The 21,614-nt window shown below is 38.2% G+C and overlaps 1 protein-coding gene across 3 annotated transcripts in view; it reads left to right on the top strand.

Moving 5' to 3' along the window:
• Window positions 1–21,614, top strand: part of PCSK5 (proprotein convertase subtilisin/kexin type 5) — a 464,591-nt gene that overhangs the window by 276,060 nt on the left and 166,917 nt on the right. For all 3 annotated transcript variants that reach the window (XM_033237074.1, XM_033237073.1, XM_033237072.1), the window contains exons 13-17: window positions 4,482–4,618; window positions 8,873–9,016; window positions 13,432–13,534; window positions 14,541–14,734; window positions 17,810–17,894. In XM_033237074.1, the coding sequence (XP_033092965.1) occupies window positions 4,482–4,618; window positions 8,873–9,016; window positions 13,432–13,534; window positions 14,541–14,734; window positions 17,810–17,894 (663 nt within the window). The remainder of the gene's footprint in view (window positions 1–4,481; window positions 4,619–8,872; window positions 9,017–13,431; window positions 13,535–14,540; window positions 14,735–17,809; window positions 17,895–21,614) is intronic.

Below are 21,614 nucleotides of genomic sequence, written 5' to 3'. Positions count from 1 at the left end.
ATAATAGTGGATGATTCTGAAACTAAGATCCATTTACAATTTTAGAAATAATTATTTGATAACACATAGCTGTATTTATAAAACATCTTGTTATTTAGTTGCCATAACATCATAAAAGAGTGCTATAGCCTTAATACATTGGCTAGACTGTTTAAGAGGAAAGGAAATAAAGCTTACAGTAATTACATAAGTTATTTCCTGAGTTAATTCCTCAAAAGGATATACTACACTTGATGGTCCTCTTTTCTACCAGGCTTCATCCAAAGTAATTTATTTGGAAACCACTTGCAAGGATAGGGCTCTGGGGCACCATTTTAATAACTGGATGCATAATTTGTGCCATCACATGCATATATCGTTTCATCAAGCACATGATTATGAAGTCAGCTTTGACAGGACAGAATTGGACTGCAAGAGGAGAAGTGGATAAAGGCATGGAGTTAATCTACTTAGGCTTTCAGCACACTGGCTCTGCTTTATTGACATTTTACCCACACTAATAATGTTGGCATGTGTCTGACTTCTTCACTGTTGGCACAGTGCAGACATTCACACTGGGCATTAAACTTTTTAGTTGATAAAAGGAGATCCCACAATTGGATCTCTGTAGCAGGTGTCCATGGTTTGACACTTGATTGTCTTAAGCAAGAATGTTCTTTGCAAACAAAGCACATCTCCAAGCTATACTACCTTTTGTTATATGCAGAGATGCAGTTTCCTTTAATGTTACTAATGGTAGAAAATAAGTAACTGAAGTATTGAATCCAGGTTAAAATACACAACAATGTGTACTTATAAAGGACGGAATAAAACTAGAAATGTGAAGCCCAGTTAGGTGACAACATCCGTCCGTGCCTGTCTTTCTCCCCATCAACTCTTTCACCAAAATGTGATGGTCGTGTTTGGCTGTATTTTCATTCTTCTCCTCAACTCTTATATTCACATGAAATTAATGAACATTCCAATTCTGAATAATGTGAAGAGACCAGAGGAGTGGAAAACTGCTTAGCCACATAGACAAAGCCCATTTATGTTTGGGCTTTGAAACACTTATTTGAATTTTGATTTGTGGATATTTCTTCTTGGCACTCAGTTTATATTTAATTTTTGTTCCTGATGTGATTTGAAAGTGATTGGTAGCAATGGAATGACTTTCAAAGGTGGACAGGAAAGGGTGGAAGGGAAGAAACGTAGGGTCTGCTAATCCAGCAGTCAAATCATTGACCCGTGGGTGATTAAAAGTTGGCTAAGGTTGTGGAAACAAGACTGCCCTTCATGTGATGGCAGCTTCAAGTCTCCTTTGTAGTTTTTGGATGTGAGGCAATGAGCCAAATGTTCTGTCTAAACTGTTTGGGAACTGCTTTTAAGTTCAGCACTCTTGGAGAGGTATTATGTGACAAGTTATTGCTTCAGTGCCCTCAAATGGCACCATGGCCTCAACGAATTAGAGCTTAAGCTGGAGCTGTGGAACTTAAGGAAGGAAGTGGTTCTAAACTGCTTTTCTGCCTCTAGCCATTTCTATATCAACATATTCCCTTTAACAACATCTCTCTGTTAGAAAGGGCAGTTTGAAAAAGCTCCTCTTCCTCTATCTCTGTTGTCTTTTTGCCCAACATACACATGTTGTGGGTTTTTAGTGAAGGATTCAATGGATGTAAGTTAAGTATATAATGACACAGCCATTTCTTCTTACCCAAGTCTAGTCTTAAGCCATAAACTTGTGAAATGAGCCGATGGTGGTCGTTCAGTGGATTGTAGGATCTCCATAAAGTGCACCATCCTTTCTCTATTGAGTACCCATTCCAGTGGGAAAATATTCATGTAAAAAGCTACCATCTTCATCTTTGTCATTATGAGCCAAACTTGCTAAATCCAACCTGATTCCTCACTGAATTGAATTCCTCTATTTTGAGAGGAAACCGTTATAGGTCGTATACAGATGTCCTAAAAAGAGAGAGAGAATAGGTTTCATGTCCAGGTAAAGTTTGAAAATCACTGCCTCCCAATTAACCCCGTTATGGAAATTGACAAAACACATTTGCATATTCTAAAGACCTGAGATGTCCTCTATTAAAGAGTTCTATCCGTCTTTGATTCAGCCTTTCCCAAATTTTTTGACCATGGGACATCTGAGAATGCTGCCTAATAATTTTCATTTTTCTGTCTTTCAAGGGTTCAGGAACATATAGCAGGTGATTTTCCTGTTTATTGCTTTTTTCTAGGGAATATTGCAAAGTGCTAGTCATTTACCTATCACAGTTCAAAATTGTGTTTCTGAACCCTTTAGCTTTAGAATCCTGCTGGCATTTTAGAAAGAGCCTCAGACACACTGACAAAATACATTTTTTAAAAATCAGAGTTCTAATATATTGTTATAAGAAAATTGAACTAGTTACTTTTATGTTTAGAAGGGCGCATTTTCTCTCAACGGGAAGAGGTACAGAGAAGGTCAAATTATAACCACCAATTTGTCTGGTAAACATGAGATTAAAGCAAAGACAGTTGATTTGTGTGTTTTGAATAGCCATCAAACTTCAGTTACCGTAAACTTTGTTACCGTTTGTCCCCATTGAAGGAGAGATATATCCCAGTAACTGGACATGATTGCCCCTAAGAAAATTTTAGAGATATTTTTCCTCTCTGTTTGCCTCTCTCACTTGCAGTGAAATAAGAGGAACATAAATTTTTTTTTAATTTTTTTCAGTGAAATAATACATGAACATAATTTTTATTTTTTTATTTTTTTCAGGGAAATAATAGATGAACATAATTTTTTAAAGTACTATAAAAAAAGGACGTGCCCCATCTTCCACTTTCTACTATGTAGGTTTCATCTTTACAGAAAATGTCTTCTGTATCTTTGGGATATTTATTTGGGTAGTCAAGTCTACGTTATAGACCTGCATCAGTGATATGTTTGTTTGTTTGTCTGTTTATTTGAGACGGAGTCTCACTCTGTCACCCAGGCTGGAGTGCAGTGGTGTGATCCCGGCTCACTGCAACCTCTGCCTCCCAGGTTCAAGGGATTCTCCTGCCTCAGCCCCCTGAGTAGCTGGGACTACAGGTGCGCCACCACACGTGGCTAATTTTTGTATTTTTAATTGAGGCAGGGTTTTACCATGTTAGCCAGCCTGGTCTGGAACTCCTGACTTCAGGTGATCTGCCCGCCTCGGCCTCTCAAAGTGCTAGGGTTATAGGCATGAACCACCACACCCACTTATTTCTTAATATGTTAATTTTATACATTATTAATGTCTCTTTATTCTTGAAAGGGAATCTGTTTTCTTTCCCTTCATACTTTATATCTTTCAGGATTCCATTGCAGGAAACAGAATAATTCTAGCTATTTCAAGCAGGAAGAGATTTTAAACTACAAATTCGAAGCTTTGGAAATCACTGGAAGGGCTGAAAGAGCAGGATGTAGGCTGGGATTTCAAGCATGACTCCCTGAACTGGATAAGATTAGTGGGCAGTCTTTTTACTGAAGCATAATTTACCTACAGTGTAAATTCTGTTTTTTTATGTGAATAATTCAGTGAGTTTTGACAAATCTGTGTTGCTGTATAGCCACATGCCATTACTTTCAACATATAAAACAATTCTATCACCCTCAAAAATTCTCCATGACTCTTTTCTTCACTCTTCCCCAGCCCCTGGCAACCACTGATCTGTTTCTTTACTTACAATTTTGCCTTTTCTAGAATATTGTATAAATTGAATCATGCAGTATGTAGTCTTTTGTGTCTGGCTTCTTTCACTTAGCATAATATTTTTTTAAATTCATTTATGTCATGGTATGTATTAGTAGTTATTACTGGGTAGTTTGTGGTATGGATATACAGTCATCCATTTTCAATCTGTGATTGAATTCACAGATGCAGAATCTACAGATACAGAGGGCCGACTGTACCACAATTTACACATTTACCAGTTAATGGACACTTGAGTTGTTTACAGTTTTGGGGAATTACGAACATTCATATGAAGTTCTTTGTGTGAATATATGTCTTCATTTATCTTGTTTAAATAGGTAGGAGGGGATTGTTGAGTTGTATGGTGAGTGTGTGTGTAACTTTATAAGAACTGTCAAACTGTTTTCCAGAACCTCGTATCATTTTGCACTCCCATCAGCAGTATAAGAGAGCCCCAGTTCCTCCACGTCTTCAGTACTCTATTGTCAGTCTTGTAGGTAGAGTCTTAACCTAGTTTTCCTGATCCCCAGTGGGTTCTCCCTTCCAGATTTGCTGTTACATAGCCAGCCCCAGTTCTGTTTCTCTGTGGTAAAACAGAGATTTATATATATGTATGTGTGTACATATATATATATATCTGCAAATTGGTGACATCCAGGATGCAGACCAGCTCCAGTGCCCAGCTGAACTTGCTAATTGGTACAAAAAACAGTGTTGATCTTGGTCTTAACTAGACCCTCACTGGATTTGAAATGTTGCACATAGCAATGTTTTATGGTTCTCTTTCAGGCTATTTGATCACTCCATGGAAGGATTTAAAAACTGGGAGTTCATGACCATTCATTGTTGGGGAGAAAGAGCTGCTGGTGACTGGGTCCTTGAAGTTTATGATACTCCCTCTCAGCTAAGGAACTTTAAGACTCCAGGTGAGAACTCCCTCTCTATACATTGGTCTACTGTGTAGAAGAAAATGATGGAGTGAGTATATTTTGGCCAGAGTGTTTCACACTCACATATTAGCATCTTTTTTCTAGTGATTAATTTCATGTGTGCTTTGAATTACCTGCACGTTTTTCAGTTTTCGGGATTACCATTTGAGAGGTAATAATTTAAGGATAGGAAATAAAGAATACATATAGTATAGAACAAAACATGACAGCTTTTGATTGATGTTTCAGAATACATGATCCACATCTCTAACCAGTTTCCCAGACTTCCTTTGTCTGTAAACAAGCCAGCCTGTCCACTGGCAATGAGTTCAACTGCATAATTTCACAAGAAGAGACAGGCTTCCTTGGTTATCTATTTCTTTTTAGTTTTCCCTAAATTTACTTTTCAGTTTAGGCAAGACATTGAGCTCAGCCCATGCCAGCTAATCTGGGTACCACCAAAGAAAGTGATGATGACATTCTTCCCTGCATGAGCCCAAGAGCCAAGGAAAAAGAAATGCTTCTTGACATGTAAAACAGAAATTATGATGTTAGCAAAGGTCTTTTCAGGTAGGCGCAGTCTGTTTCTGCACACAGCCTATTCCCGTCTTCATGCTAACCTGTAAAGCTTGTTTATAATATAAAATAAGGGAAAGTACAAGGCAACATGGGGTGAGAGACTGTGTTGCCCATTACAGAGCCCTGCAGAGTGGCTCAGCAGTGAATGAGCTGTTTGATAACTAACTAGCTTCCCACCCATCCATGAACACATCTTCAGCCGTCAGATAAAGTCCTCCTTCTCCATGCTCTGTCCAGTCCTATTTAGAAGAACTAGGCTTGGGGGAAGTTTTAGGACTGACATCCAGTTCTAGCCCTCTCCAGATTACAGAATAAAGTAACCTAGACATTCTGTAACTGTAGGAGTGTGTACCATTCAGATACAGCTAGCTGCTCAGGGCAAAGGAGGCACACAGCAGAACACAGGGATAAAGGGCACATTTGCCAGACTTTTGCCTGCCAATCTGAGAAAGTTACTGATTCTGAGAGATCCATTGTTGACTGTACATTTTGGCTATCTCTTCCCTAGTTCTATAATGAGGTTCATCTTTGTTTGCCACAGTGATCCCATAATCAGGTCAAAGCCAGAATGGTGGCCAGGTCACAATGAATCAGGATAAATGTTTCGTTAAAGAGTATCTGTGCCCAGCTCACTGCCAGAATGCAGCCTGAATGTAGTGGTTACCAAGTTTTTATCAAGAAAGCAAATGTTTGTCAACAAAGCAGGATTGATAGAGAAAACATGCAGATTTTAGACCAGAGTTTCTAGACCCTTTCACCTCCTCGTAATCTGCATAGTTCCCAGGACCTTCCTCTCTCCTTTCTTCCTCTTTGCAGCACATGCTTATTGCCCCTGCCATGAGGATGCGCAGGGTCATGGCACATAGGTGAAATGGAAGCATGGTGACTGGGCTGTGATCCATTAGCAGGCATCACTGCAGGACTCTTATAGGACAAGAGACCCCAGAGAAATAAACACTGTCAAATGTGGCAGTTGTGTGCCCAGGAAGGTGCAGACAGAGAGAGTACGTTTTTGAGCATTTTAAACAGTTATAAAACTAACTAAACGTGACTCTGTTCTTTATTACCACCAGACACCAGCAACTCCACTTTCCATAATAAGCCCAGGCTGCTCTTAAGGGCTACTGGTTAACCATGCTTTGCATCTAAGGGTCAGGGACCATGAATATAAATCCCTCTGCCCTCAAGAAGTTCTGAGTCTCTACAGAGCTTACTGTGATTATGTGCGTTTAAAACTCTACAGTAGCTCAGGTAATCTGGAGTTACCTATTTCATAGCATTGGCATCTCCTTATACTATTTAAATGTTCACTAATTTAACCCTAGTCACCTTGCAGTCATTTTAGAAGCGTCGAGGTGTTCTTTTTACACCAGACGAGAGATACCCTAATGCTATTACTGACCTGGAGACTTTAATGGAAACATACAGTCTTTGTGTATCTTTCCTTCAACCTTTCATTTCAGGATCAGTTACACCTTTAGTAACGGACTTTGACTGTCCTGTTTATGAGTGTGTGTGTGTGTGTGTGTGTGTGTGTGTGTGTATGCGCATGTGTCTGTATCATTGTTTCTGGAGTATACAATCCTATGATAGATTTCTTCCTCTCTGATTAATAAGGGATTACATCAGTAAGCGAGTAGAATTTCAGTTGCATCTGTAGAATTTTCCAGCCTGATTAAAATGGTAGACTCATCCCCAAATATAGAACTTCCTGGCTCCAAACTGAATTTCTATTTGTTTATTGTTTCTTCCCATTTATTTACTGTTACAACACATATTAAAAGTGTTTGAGGGTGTTGTTTTGATTTTTGGCACATTGAACCTATATATGCAGATTGCATTTATGTGTTAGCAAGTAAGATGGATTTTTCTCCTTCTGTATTTACAGAGCTATTTCATAATAACAGATTTCAATATTAATTGCAAAATCATCTATAAAATTTAGCAAACAGAAAAAGGGGTAGAGGAGAAAAAAAAATGATGGCCCAAATATGGCAGTTATTTGATGTGAATCGTAGTAGAGGTCCTAAGGAAATAAAATTACATAATAAGTGAAATACAAAGAGATGAATTACACAGGAAGGATATCCCTAGTGGGCTTATGATGTCCTTCAGAAATGGCACAAAGGGAAATAATCAATTTTGAGACAACACTCTTCAAAGCACTTAGAGGGTAAGCTTTTGCATCCAAAATGATCTTAAATAAAATGAACTGAGTTCTAAGGTGACTGATGGTTCGGATGACCTATAGTGTACTTGTATGATATGCTTCATTTGTACACTTGAGAGATGCCATAAGGAAAATGGGTTCTCTTTTGCACTGCTACCTAAAGGCAATCAGATAGGTCATCAATTTCCAGCAGTCATTCACTTCTTACCACTCCCTAATGCATGCTACGTAGAATTCTGGGCCTAAATAACACCCCGATTGTGAAAAGCATGGTCATTAACAAATAAGTCCAAAGAAAAGCTGGCAGAGGGCTAACCATATATAAACCAATTGTACTGGTCCAATGTACAGAAAAAAATACATGCATAACAGAATGTGCTCATTTTTAAATGTAAGGCTCCTAAACTCCTAGAAACGAATAGGAGACAATATTGTATATGGTTTAAACACACAGGATTTGGACTCGGAGTATGTTTTGATACCAGTCTGTCCTCTTATTGCCTTTGAGGAAGTTACCAACCTCTGTGGCTCTGTTTCCTCCTCTATATATTGGGAATGTTAGTACCTACCTTAGAGTTGTTTTGAACATTGAATGGAATAAAACTTACAAACCACTTAGGCCGGTGCTTAACATATAGTAAGCACTTAAAAACATCAAACATCGATTTGATGGTGATGGTAGATGCTAATAGATGAAGGAAGCTGACAGCTGAAATCCATCACTCTCTGAGCTAGCCCCAGACCCTAGCCCCTGACCTTGTGTGGATTCTATGCATTAAGCCAAGGTGAGAGGGGTTCTGAGGGGCATCCTGCCTTCCTACCAGCATATGCCTATGTTTGTAATGGTTTTGTCTTAATCATTCCTGCTTAGGGTTGATTCTTTTTGAGGTCAGTTTTACTAACTTTAATGAAATGGAGGCATGTTTCCTTTTTCCTGCCTCAGCCTCCCAAGTAGCTGGGACTACAGGCACATGCCACTGCGCCTGGCTAATTATTTGTGTATTTTTAGTAGAGATAGAGTTTCACCGTATTAGCCAGGATGGTCTCAATCTCCTGACCTCGTGATCTACCCGTCTCGGCCTCCCAAAGTGCTGGGATTACGGGCGTGAGCCACCGCTCCCAGCCATATAAGACTTTTATACCTAGAAAAACAAAGCCTTCTATTAAGTTCTAGGATTCTCTTAAATATTTGTAATTTGAAATTCAGCCCTTGATCCAGTAATCTGAAGTTTGTTTCTCAGTCTTCCTATAAATACTGATTAAATCAAGGCCTCTCCTGTAGTACATGCTCAGTCCATATGTGGTATGTGAATTATTAAATAGTTAATTCTGCAAATGGTGAGAAATATGCATTTCTAGCTCTGCGTTTGACGTAGTGATTCATATCCATCTGCTTCCCACAGTTCTGTTGCTTTTTCTTGAGTGAGAAGGACTTAAAGATGTTACAAAGCTAAAGAGGGGGAAGATTTGGTCATGCTGTTATTTCATTGTTATTTCTCAAGGTAAATTGAAAGAATGGTCTTTGGTCCTCTATGGCACCTCCGTGCAGCCATATTCACCAACCAATGAGTTTCCTAAAGTGGAACGGTTCCGCTATAGCCGAGTTGAAGACCCCACAGATGACTATGGCACAGAGGATTATGCAGGTGAGCTGGCTTCCAGTGGGATACAGCCTAAAGAGAGAAAGCTCATGTGTCATCCCACCACAGGGGGGAATGGAATGGAATGGAATAGAATGGAGTAGAGTGGAGTGGAGTGGAGTGGAGTGGGAGTGGGCATGGAATGGGAATGGAATGGAATGATAGAACAGAGCAATATACTACCCATATTCTGACATATTCCATCTTATTTTTATCCCCTTAATATCTGTGTGTGTGTGTATATCAGTGCACTTATATATTCAAATATCCATATGTGTTATCTACAAAGCTAATAGTCCATACTGTGATTGTACTGTAATATATAGTTAATCCATAACCTGGGACACATACTTCGCTTACAGAGTTTTCACTATTTTAAACACGGGTTGGATAAACATTATTATTTATCAATCTTTGTCTATATCTTCATTATTTCTTTAGAATAGAGTTCTGTTTTGAGACTCACTGCATCAAAGAGGATAATCAGCTTTAGGGTTTGGAAACATTTTGTCACTTGCTATCCAGACAAGATGTACCAGTCTACACTGTGACCAGCTATGTGATTGTTTATTACACTCATTGCTGCCAACAGAAAAAAATAGAAAAAGAAAGTAAAAAAAGAAAGAGGTGAACGTTTTTAAAATGTTAGAGCTTTGATTGCCTGTAATTCTAAATATTTTTTTCCTCTGTAGTTCTCTGAATTAAATACAACTGTCTTTTACCCATTTTTCTATTCAAAGTGCAGTAATCCTCTTATCTCTTTGTGAACACTCTGTATGTTATTGTCTCTCACATTGTTTCATATTTGCTGAAAACATATTCTCACTTATCACTGAGAATGTAAGTTTTGTTTTGTGTTGTTTTGACAAAAAACTACTAGAGACTGGAGTTTGTGGTCTCAAATATAACACTGATTTTTTGCAGAAGAAGTTTCATCCTTTAATGCCTACTGAATATTCACGTACTTTGTTTGGTAATCTCTTATTTTTTACATTTGGCCATTAATTCATCTGGAACTCATTTTGGTTTATGACATATCGTGTCAATTGAAGCTCTGTCTTTAGTTATTTTCCAAACAGACTAACATCATTGGCTGAGTAACTATCCCGTCTTTTTTTATTAGTTTAGGATGCTTCCTTTATAACAATATAGTAAGATCTTATACCAGCATCTTTTCTGGTTCCACCTTTTCTGATTCATCCATCTAATAATTCTCAAACCAATACCACCCACACTGTTTTGTTTTCATTTCATGATGTATTTTTATATTTGTAGAACATCTGCTTCCCATTTCCATAGCAATTATTGCCCTATTATTCTTCCAGATGAATTTTAGAATGATTTTTAAGTCTCCCTTTAAAAGTCTCATTGGAATTTAATTTGAATTTATATGCGATCTTGTGGGAAGAATTGTTTTTATAACATACAGTCTTTCCATTTAAAACATAGATCATGTCCCATTTTATTGAAATCTTTTAATTTTATGTAGTTTTCTTCTTGTTAGTGTTACACCTACGTATTTTGGGCCTTGTTGCTCTTATAGTGGAAAATACTCCTTGCTTTCTAACTAGTATATGCTGGTGTGTAGGAAATCCACTGGCTGTATTTATTTTATATATGGCCACTTTGCTTAACTCTCTCATTAATTTATATAGTTTAGAGTTGATTTTCTGGGATGGTTTAGGTACTACAGCCTTAGCATCTGCAAATTGGTTTTGTTGTCCTTCTCATCATTATTTCTGACTACTGTCTTGTTGCATTGGCTAGCACTCCTAGGAGCATTCAATCCTTCTGAGATATGACATATAACACATAATGGACAAAGCTTCTTCTAATGAAGAACTATTTATAGGCCCGGCACAGTGGCTCATGCCTGTAATCCCAGCACTTTGGGAGGCCAAGGGGAGTGGATTGCCCGAGCTCAGGAGTTTGAGATGAGCCTGGGCAACATGGTGAAACCCCATCTCTACTAAAAATACAAAAAGAAATTAGCCAGGTGTGGTGGTGCACACCTGTAATCCCAGCTACTGGAGAGGCTGAGGCACAAGAATCACTTGAACTCAGGAGGCAGAGGTTGTAGTGAGCTGGGATCATGCCGCTTCACTCCAGCCTGGGCAACAGAGCAAGACTCAGTCTCAAAAAATAAAAAGAACTATAAATACAAGTTTAATGTATCTTTAGATGAGAAATATTTTTCCTTGCAGTTCTGAGATTTTCCTCTAAATACTGAAAATAAAAGTACTTCATTAACCACCTGAACAGAGTATCTTAAATACACATGTAATTACTTTTATTCTAAACAGATAGCATCCTAGAATCAATAAACATGCTTGAAATTAAGACCAATTGAGCTAATCAGAGCTGGATTGTATTAGATTTTGTGATGTTTTGCTTTGAGCCTATAGCATTACTATTTATATTTTAACTAGCAAACTATTTTGTCTTCTCAGATAGGAGAAAGTGTATCCAAAATAACATAAATAGAGTGTAATAGTAAGCTGTTACTCTTTATTCATATTTTGGTAATGTTTCACATTCAAATTTTGGAATGTTGAGTTCAGAACAGTTATACATCTTTGTGGTTTTTCTGATTATATCTCTAAAACATCAACATTGGCACTTGTGAGAGAACCAAGACAATTATTGCATTATTATCCTGCAACCTACAATGCTAAACTGCATCTGGGACAGTTTAAGATGATAAAAGAAACAGCATAGCATGTGAACTTGCCATACAGTGAGAGCCCTTTTGGCAAATATCAAGAATAAATGTTTGGGATTTTTTTTTTAATTCTAGAAGTCATCTGGTGAAAATTTAGGGCCACCCATGACTCCTTTCCTTTGGAGCTGCAATTTTCACCTTCATTTAGATTAGAGACACAGATGGCGTTATCATAACCAGATTCCCATACTGTGTCATTGGATCCCAGGGACTGTGAGATCACAGCTGGCTGAACTTCAGTCCATAGGCAGCAGAGACACCACTCCCCTGGTGTACGATGGCAGACGGCTAAAATGTCCCAAGTTGCAGTCGCTATGGAATTTAGAGATCAATTTGAAGCTTTGGGGAAAATAGAAATAAGCAGTGCTGTCAAATGACTCTTGCAGTTAATCAGAAGTATATTCAAGTCTACAGCATTTTGAAATGACTTATTTCCATTCAGATAGAGAGGTCATCCCTAGTACATGATTTGCTACCTCTAAGCCGGAAATTTTTACCTAGGTATCAGGACCTACGTTGACCCCTCTCCTCACCATGTGATACTGGGCAAGCCACTGAAATTCTTGGAAAATCAGTTTCCTCATCAGTAAAATGAGGGTATTTGACTACCAGATTTTTCTCTAAGTCATTCCACCCGAGATCTAACATTTTATGTTTTTGTGATTCAGTAATTGTGAAACATAGTCCCATAATGACAAAGAAACCAAGGTATAACAGTAAGTCCTTTGGGTTAAAATAAGTAGATCTTCTACTACCCTTGATTTACTATGTGTACATTTCATTCAATATATTTATTGCTAGTTAAAATCATATGAATTTTCAGTGGGAAAGAGTTTGCAGATTATGAGACCAAATGTTTCAGAATATGGCGAACAAAGAAGAATTAAAAATTTCTAAAACTAGCCCATGTCATTAGAAAGCTTTTCATCAATCACAAAAGTGCTCCATCTTTCTTTTTTTTTTTTTTTTCTTATTGTGCATTCTCTCCAGTTTTATACCAAAGAATAAGTAGTAAGAGAGATTGGGAACTTTCATCTCAGGTCTGGAATCCTTTAAACTTGCTTGCATTTTTTTAAATTTATATATCATTTTCTTTTGTCGAATTGCCCATTGGCCTTTGTATAGGAAGCAATTTTAAATCTATTATCTGTGTCTGAGACTGGATGCTGATAAGCTTGTGCCAGGTGCCATAATGGTGTTTCTTCCTGGCCACAGTATTTGAGAGGTATTCAGTCGCTTTAATGATCTTAAATGAGACGGGTCATTTGGTCCAGGCATTAAATAATAACTCTTTTTTCTTTTTTGTCAACAACTTCTCTCTTTTCTACAAATCCAATCTTTTTATTATTACACATACTTAATTGCAGTTGGTTTTTTTTCCAGTTGCTACAGTTCATTTGAATTCTAAAATATTTATCAACCACGAGACAGCCATATGTGCTTTGAAGACCAGTCCATGACTAGAATTTACATTCTTTATACCTAGGCAATTGAGGTTGCCTAAGAATCAAAAGTCAAAAAAAGTCAAGAGCTCATCTCTGGACCTAAAGCCACATTGAAAATTATTCCTCTGTCTTAAAGAAACTCTCTGCATAAGAAAAAAAAAAAAAAAAAAGACTTATTTTATAGCAAATTCAAGGTAAAGCTTACCTGCTCTAAAATCGTTTTTCCAAGTATTGTTCTAATGTCTTTTGGAAAGGCCCCTGCGACCCTGAGTGCAGTGAGGTTGGCTGTGACGGGCCAGGACCAGACCACTGCAATGACTGTTTGCACTACTACTACAAGCTGAAAAACAATACCAGGTAAGAGAGGGGCCAAGTCACATCCCCACAGCATGTGCCAGGCATCTTAGGAGTCCCTGCAAGGCTAATACCATGGGGTGTGTGCAGGCCACTGGCATCTTGCACTATTCTCCCACCAGGACCTAAGCATAGAAAAGAGGCTGCTGTGCAGGCCGACTGCCTCCCTGTGTTATTCAGAGTGGTGAAAACTATATTGAGTTACAAAACGCAAAATGTGCGTGTATGCTGTGAAACTGCAATGTCTTCTCTCACATCTGGAGGATGGTGGAGGGACCAGCTAAGCACCTGCCCCTCCAGACCTTCCAGACAGACCCAGACATGTTAAGAATTCCTGTTGTAAGTCTGCTGGAGTTTAAATTCCTTAAGAGAAAGGAGGACTTTGACTGTCTCTCAGCCTCTGTTATCTCCTGCACTTAGCAAAATGTCTGACATTTAATTGGTGCTCAGTAAATATTTGTTGAATGGATAAATAAAACTCTGTCCTTCCATTATGGGCAAACAAGAAAGTTTTTTTTTTTTTAAGTGTTCTCATACACAACATACATTTAAATATATTTATATTAATTTAGACAACAGCAGACAGCCACCACCGCCACTCACATATGCACATACAGGATCCATATGACAAACAACACATGAAAATAGAAGTCACACTTTATTAAAGGGACCTTTTTGAATAAAGTCGTGGTTCCCACATAGTTTTCCTCTGATTCACCCTATAACCTTCCTCTCTGTAACCATCATCATTTTTCAAGGGCTAGGTGTAAACCAGGAAATGGTTTGACAAGTCTTGGTAGACTTGGTGTTGGGGAACTGCATTGCTGCTTCAGCACACTGTGCAGGAGGAAGTTTAACAAACAGTCTGGCTCTCTGGTTGTGGTTTTGGCATCCTGGTTTAAAAGTGATTTGGAGGCTGAGCTCAGCCATTTGCGCAGCACCTGCAAGAGAATGCTGAGGACTGGCTCGCTTGTGATGCTGCCTTCTTTCTTATTGTTTCACAATGCAGGATCTGTGTCTCCAGCTGCCCCCCTGGCCACTACCACGCCGACAAGAAGCGCTGCAGGAAGTGTGCCCCCAACTGTGAGTCCTGCTTTGGGAGCCATGGTGACCAGTGCCTGTCCTGCAAATATGGATACTTTCTGAATGAAGAAACCAACAGCTGTGTTACTCACTGCCCCGATGGGTCATATCAGGATACCAGTAAGCTCACTTCAAATATTTGGGTTTTAGCGAAGAAATGTGGGGTTTTCATTTGAGTGACCTCAGGAGGGATAGTCCTCTTTGTGAAATCTGGAATTGTGCTTCCTATCAAACAGGATCTAGTTCATTTATTTTAAGCGAACCCTTTAGAAGCTTTATGTAAAAATGCTTGTAACTTTATCAGGATATCCTCAAGCCCACCCTCCAGTTCAGTGATTTGCTGAGCATATTCACAAGGCTTGGGATATAGTCATGCTCATGAACTCATAGATAGAAGATATTACAGCAAAAAAATCATCAATGGGAAAAGGCGTATGGGACAAGGTTCAGCCACACAGGACGTGTTCAGTTCCCCATGCAACAATCTGTGACGACATGCATGAAATGTTGTCTACCAGGGAACCTCATTAGAGACTCGGGGCCCAGGGTTGTCACTGGGGGCTGGTCAGACCTCACACGTACCAAAATTCCAGACTCTTCAGAGGAAAATAGGTGTTCCCCATAAACCATATTATTTATGCAAACAGTTTAGACAAAGTGAGCCACTCTTTTCAGGGTAGTGGGAACCCTCCCAAAATTCAAATTCCCAGATGTGCCAGCCATGGACCAACCTTACAAGCAGATTTGCAAAGGACAACATTCAGGCCTGCTCTTTTCCACACACTGACCAAATAGACACCAGGCCTGTATGATATCAAAATATAGTTTTTTAAAAGTTCAAAAAATATGACTGTCTTTTAAGAGTAGAATGAACATTTGTCAATGACTTATTTAACCCACTAAAAAGGGAACTTGCAAGGTGACGAACAGGGCGGAAAGATGATCAGGTACTGTAGTCCACCAGGAAAGGCAAAATGGAAATCCTTTTGCTAGGTTAGAAACAAAATGGAATCATTTAATGATTTTCTACATGGCCATACAAGTAGAATTTGGGGAAGTGTTTTTTTTTTTTTTTTTTCTAATGAATAGAAGTAATTTGCAACCTTACCAAACAAAAATCTGTGCATTAACACAGAGTTTGGGCCCTAATCAGCCATCATTAGCAAACAGACGAAGGTATATTGCCCTAGAGAATTAAATAGTCTTAAGGTAGACCTTTTAGACAGTGTTCTAGTGTGGCTCTGAAAAGGACTGCAGTTATCTTTTACTTTATTTCTGAGTTCTAGATAATTTCTCTTAACAAGAACGTCATACTATGGTATATGATCGCACTGAAATTTCATGTTTCTGCACAACCTAAGGAAGAAAAAAGAAAACTCAAGTTTAAAGGAACAAGAGTTATTTACAATAAAATCAGACAAGAAATCTGAAGTGAATACTCTTGCTTCTTAAGAAGTGAAATTCTCTCTGGTTTCAAAGAGGAGCATTTCTTTGTGAGGCAGACAGGGTCTCTCAACTTACCCTTTAGGGCAGTGGGTAGGGACTCTGCCTTTCTTGCTTGCCCCAAAATTGAGAACATGAACTTTGACTTGAGGGAGAAAAGAGAAATTGGGAGAGAGAAGGGGGCATAAAGAATCCACAGAAATATGCAGTATTCCTTGTGGGGGAAAAAAAAGTCAACATTCTATCAAGAAGGTTGAGCCTTGGAAAAGAAATTTGATTCTGGAATGTTGTATGACAGAACCAAGGTAATTGAGAGTCAGTTGTTTCCAGAGCCTAGAAGGTAGATAATTAAGGTGTTCAAACTATGACTTCAGCTACCACAAAGTGTTGATACAAGTGGTTTGTATATCTCTTTTTATGTAATTGCCTTATATTATAGTTTTCTTCTCTAATGACTCCATTTATGTACAACATAATGATCACATATGATCATGACTAGTAATAATTACTGCCAACACACTTATGGTGCTTAATAGTTCATATCGTTCCCTTGAATAATGAATTTTATTTAACTTCTCAAGACAACCAGAGAGGTGGGTAACATTGTAATCTCCATTTAATGAGTGAGAGAACAGAGACCCTGAACTTGCCCACCGGAGATGCTAAAAGCAGAATGCACATCTAGGTCATCTGAGTTAAGATCCTATGCATGTTCAGTATTCTCAGAGAGACGGCGAGAGAGGCCACGTGATGACTACTGTTAAGATTGTAAGGGGCTTCGTATTTCGTGCTCAGAGGCTCAGACTTGATCCAGCAGGTCCTTGCAGGGATCCACTAAGTTGTGTTTCTCTATGGAACCCTGAAGAACACCAACATTTAAAAAGCAGATGGAAGCCCATGAAGAAAGCTTCATTCAGTTCTATACATTCACATGGCTATAATCCACTTGCATATCAGAGCAGGTACCAAGACTTGAGCAAAATTTTGTCTAAGGTAGAAGTCCTTCCTTAATATGCCAAATGTTTTCCTCCACAGAACAACCATAAATTTGCCAGCTTGTTTCAATATGGACCTGGTAGTAACTAGGAAGGCAAGTATTTACAGTATACTTGTTCAAATGATGCATTTCTATTCTCCAGAATATAGATATTATCTGAATTATAACAACACTTATACCAATTCCACGGCTACTATAAAGTGCAAGACACTAAAATAGTGTTTGAAATGAACAATATAAGAAATAAGCAGTCCTTACCTTGCAGTCTTAAATGTAGATTCCCTTCTCTAGTTCAGCTCAACTGACCAGCCCTAAAAGTTATGAGCATGAGGGTCTACATTCCCATTCCTCCGTCTCAGGCCTTGCCTTTCAATCCTCATAGAGTGATGTTGTCCCAGCTTCGTGAGTGGGATTTGCACTGTTGCAAGTTAGGAAACCCTGCTGGGGAGAGAGACTAGGAAGCAGAAGAAGAAGAAAAAAGGCCTATAAACTGTTCAACTAAGAATTAGCTAGGCTATCATTGTCTTGTCTGCAAAATGGCAGAGAAGTGTAAGGTGTTTTCCGGTGTTACAGTTCCTGTCTGTACTTGGTTTGCTGAGAAATGATAACACATAGTGATTCTATGGCTTTTCCTGCAATTTTCTAGTCAAGGCCATAGGTACTATAGCGTACATTAGTAAGCATTAGAACATCTCTGATGCTTTTCTGGAATCCAATTGACCAACTGATTTATAACTTTCTCTTTTTTTTAACAGAGAAAAATCTTTGCCGGAAATGCAGTGAAACCTGCAAGACATGTACTGAATTCCATAACTGTACAGAATGTAGGGATGGGTTAAGGTAAGAGAGTGAAGGATTTTATTAAGTAACACAGCCCAAAGAGCTTCTTAATGAAAATAAAATGAAAAAATGATAAATAAATAGCCCTCTTACGATCTACCCTTGGTTTGACTCCCATTCAAGCACTTGATTGCTATTTGCATTATCTCTACTATTATACGTGAAAAATGGGATGCTGTGTTGGCTAAAGAAGGGTTATATCCAAACAAATTCTCTTTAGAAAAGATGGCTCAGATATAAGTCAATAAAAATGGCCATTTGAGAGGCATTCTTTGTGCTTTTTAACCTGCATTGTGCCAGTCAAGGATTACTGTGCAGGTAATACCAATGAATTATATTTAATCCCCCTGATTCATTCCTTGGATGGTCGGAAATTATTCCCTTATCTTTATTATTTCTCTCCACATACCCAATCATTCTCTTATCTTAAGTACCTCAGGCTTGGTTCCATTATGCTATGGTATGCACATAGATTTAACAGCAGGAGATGTTTTCCTTGAACAGGATGACTTGCTCATTGCTAAAGCTCAATAGTTAGTCAACTCTCTAAGAGAACAATGTACAGCTCAAATTAACTAGGTAGCCTCTTGATCTCAGTAGGGAAGCTCAGACCATTCTGCATTTAGTGAGGAGTTGGACTAGGGCTATACGTGGAATTAGAACTCTGCTGCACTGGATTTCTTTTAGGTATTGATCGTATCTTTATTTCCACCTGTGATCGGAGGTAAACTAGGCAGGGTCCAGGCAGTTTCCAGGTAGGTACATTCTTCACCATTAACCAGTATTGGAGCATCATTTTCATTTAGATTGATCAATTATCTATGGCTTTATTTCCTTCCCCCGCCCTCCATGAATGCATTCAGTATTAGTTTACTTGGCAATTTTCATCTCGAGACTTCAGTACTGAGAAAGAATTAGCCACCTAATTCTTCTTGGAGAAGGAGCAAAGCAGTATAATAAAAAGAAAGAAAGTAGATGTGGGCTCACATCCTCCTCTGCTACTTATTAACTGTGTGACTTTGGGCAAGTCTACTCTGAGCCTTCATTTTCTCCTCTATAAAATGATAATAACCCCGGTTTTGCTGGATTATGATAAAGGTTAACTCTGATAACAGTTACAAAATACCTTTTGTAGCATCTGGCCCATGCTTGGTTCATGAGAAATAAAAGATACTTAAATTATTTAATTTCTTAGGAAACATTGTATAGGGTATGTTAAACCAGTGTATGCCAATAGAAATTTGAGAGCCATATATGTAATTTTAAATATGCCAGTAACCACATTAAGAGAAGTCCAAAGATACAGGGGAAATTCGAGTTTAATAAAATATTTTATTTCATCTAATATATTATCATTTCAACAATTGAGAAACTATTATCAGATGTTTTTCATTCTTTTTCATTGTTTTACTGTCTTCAAAATCTGATGTATATTTTACCCTTAAAACACACCTGAGTTCAGACAAAATTGTTTTCATGAGAAATATTTGATCTTTATTTAGGTTTTATAGTTGAAAAAAAAAGTTTACACAGCCGAGTTGTTTCAGACTTACCCAAATTTTTGCCAATAATGGAATCAAGTGCCAGTTTTTCACATTTAGACTTAAATTAGTTAAAGTTAAATAAAATTTAAAATTCTGTTGCTTAGCCATACTATAGCCACCTTTCAAAGTCTCAGTAGCCATGTGTGCCAGATTATGTTGTACAGCACAGGTCTAACCTGGCCAGTTTATCACAGAGAGAACAGAGGCGTTCACAATACCAGGTGCATTAGCCTGGAAGTATCTTGCTTCCAAAATAGGAAGCAGCAGAAAACTTCAGGGTTGGTGACTACTGTCTGTCACACATCCCCCTTACCTCATTCCTTCTCCACACAGTGCAACCTCTGTGTCCTGCTGAACAGATGCCAGCCTCACAAGAAAGTGCTGTCCTGTGTTAGAAAAACTAGGCAGCTTTTTAACTTTGATAAGTGATTCGGTGGTCCTTATTTCCTCTCAAATGGATCCATTTAAGGCAATATCCTTTTTTCTAGTGCTACAGAAAGGGAAAGGGATTTTCTTTTGGCTTTTTAAATGACAGCTGTCTCTCCCACTTGCTTTCGCGCTCTCTCTCTCTCTGGCCAGTGAGATCTATGAATGAAGTCCACTTTCATTTATGCTGCCCTTAGTCTCCTTGAAGCTCCTTGCATTTTTCTAAGGGCTTCCAGGGTTGACCATTTTGCCTCAAGAGACATGTAAATTTTTAAATAGTGGTGAAGAACAAACAGAAAAAAAAATATCAATGCACAAAATCTGGGAAGGAAATAAATGAAAATGCTAATGGGGACTGTTCGGGTTTCTTTTTTCTTCAACTTTGTTTTTGTACTTTCCAAATTTTTTTAAGAGCATAGAGAAAAATAAATTTTAATTTTTAAAAAATTTTTAAAATTAGCATTATCCACATACAAGCAGTCAATTAAGATGTCAACTGGAGCAATATAAAGAGTTTAAAACAATGGAAACCATTTAACCCTGTTTAGATACTGATCTTCTAGCTTCATTGATTTGGTAGCATAGGATTACATTTTCTCACTGTGTTTCACACTAGTTATTCAGTGAGTAATTTTTTATATTAACTTGTAATTTTTTTTTTTTAAAGAGAGAGTCTTGCTCTGACAGCCAAGCTAGAGTGCAGTGGCACGATCATAGCTCACTCGAACTCCTGGGCTCAGGCAATCCTCTGGCCTCAGCCTCCCGAGTAGCTGGGACTGCAGGCAGGCACCACCATGCCTAGCAATTTTTTTTTAGCCTTTGTAGAGATGCGGTCTGACTGTGTTGCCCAGGCTGGTCTCAAACTCCCAGCCTCAAATGATCCACCCACCTTAGCCTCCCAAAGTGCTGGGATTACAGGTGTGAGCCACCATGCCCAGCCAAACATAGTAACAATTTTCTATTTGTTTTCAATTTTAAGAATCAACCTGTAGACTGTGAAGAATATGATAGCTGACAGAAATTAGAAGGGAGAGAAAAATATGCATTTCTCATTTGACATTCTGACAACTCATTAGATACTATCTCATATTGCTAGATGAATAGAAATTTAAGTAGATTAATATAGTTAACTCCCAGAAACACTAAATAATAATATAACAAAGGAAAGTCAAGATGATTAGGGAAATAGCAGTACAGTTTTGATAAATTTTTCATTAGAGTGTTTAAAATGAATAAACCAAGAAATAGAGGCAAAAGTATTTTAAATCTTGTTTTGATGAGAACCCATAGAAGACTAAAATCAGAAACACAAATCAGAATGGCTACTCGGAGAGTTTGAGCTGTGGATTGGACAGGACGGTCGTACACTTTTGCTCAGTTATAATTCATTTTACCATGTGTTCCTACTGCATTTATAATCATGAAATAACTTTAATTTATTATGTAGTAAGTCTGGATGTTAAGAAGTTGTTGGGCATATTGCTAGACAATGTGATTCTTTTGTCAATCAAATACTTTTTAAAACCTCTGGGTTGTAAGATGTTGCGCAAAGTAGGAGGGTGCCCATCAGTCTAACAAATTAAGGAGAATGTCCCCAAGGCCTAGCAGCATGTGTGTATGCTATGGACATCATTGTAGGCACAGAGAAACGTTATAAGCATTGAGAGGAGGAAAAAAAAAAGGGTACACGGGCTATTTCCCCTGCTTTGAAGCTTTGCCAAGTCCACTGGCCTCTGAGGGAAACTGTATC

Source organism: Trachypithecus francoisi, unplaced genomic scaffold (genome assembly GCF_009764315.1).
Source record: "Trachypithecus francoisi isolate TF-2019V2 unplaced genomic scaffold, Tfra_2.0 Lachesis_group16, whole genome shotgun sequence".
In the NCBI taxonomy this organism is placed as follows: Eukaryota; Metazoa; Chordata; class Mammalia; order Primates; family Cercopithecidae; genus Trachypithecus; species Trachypithecus francoisi.
This window is presented reverse-complemented; position numbering and strand designations above follow the sequence as displayed.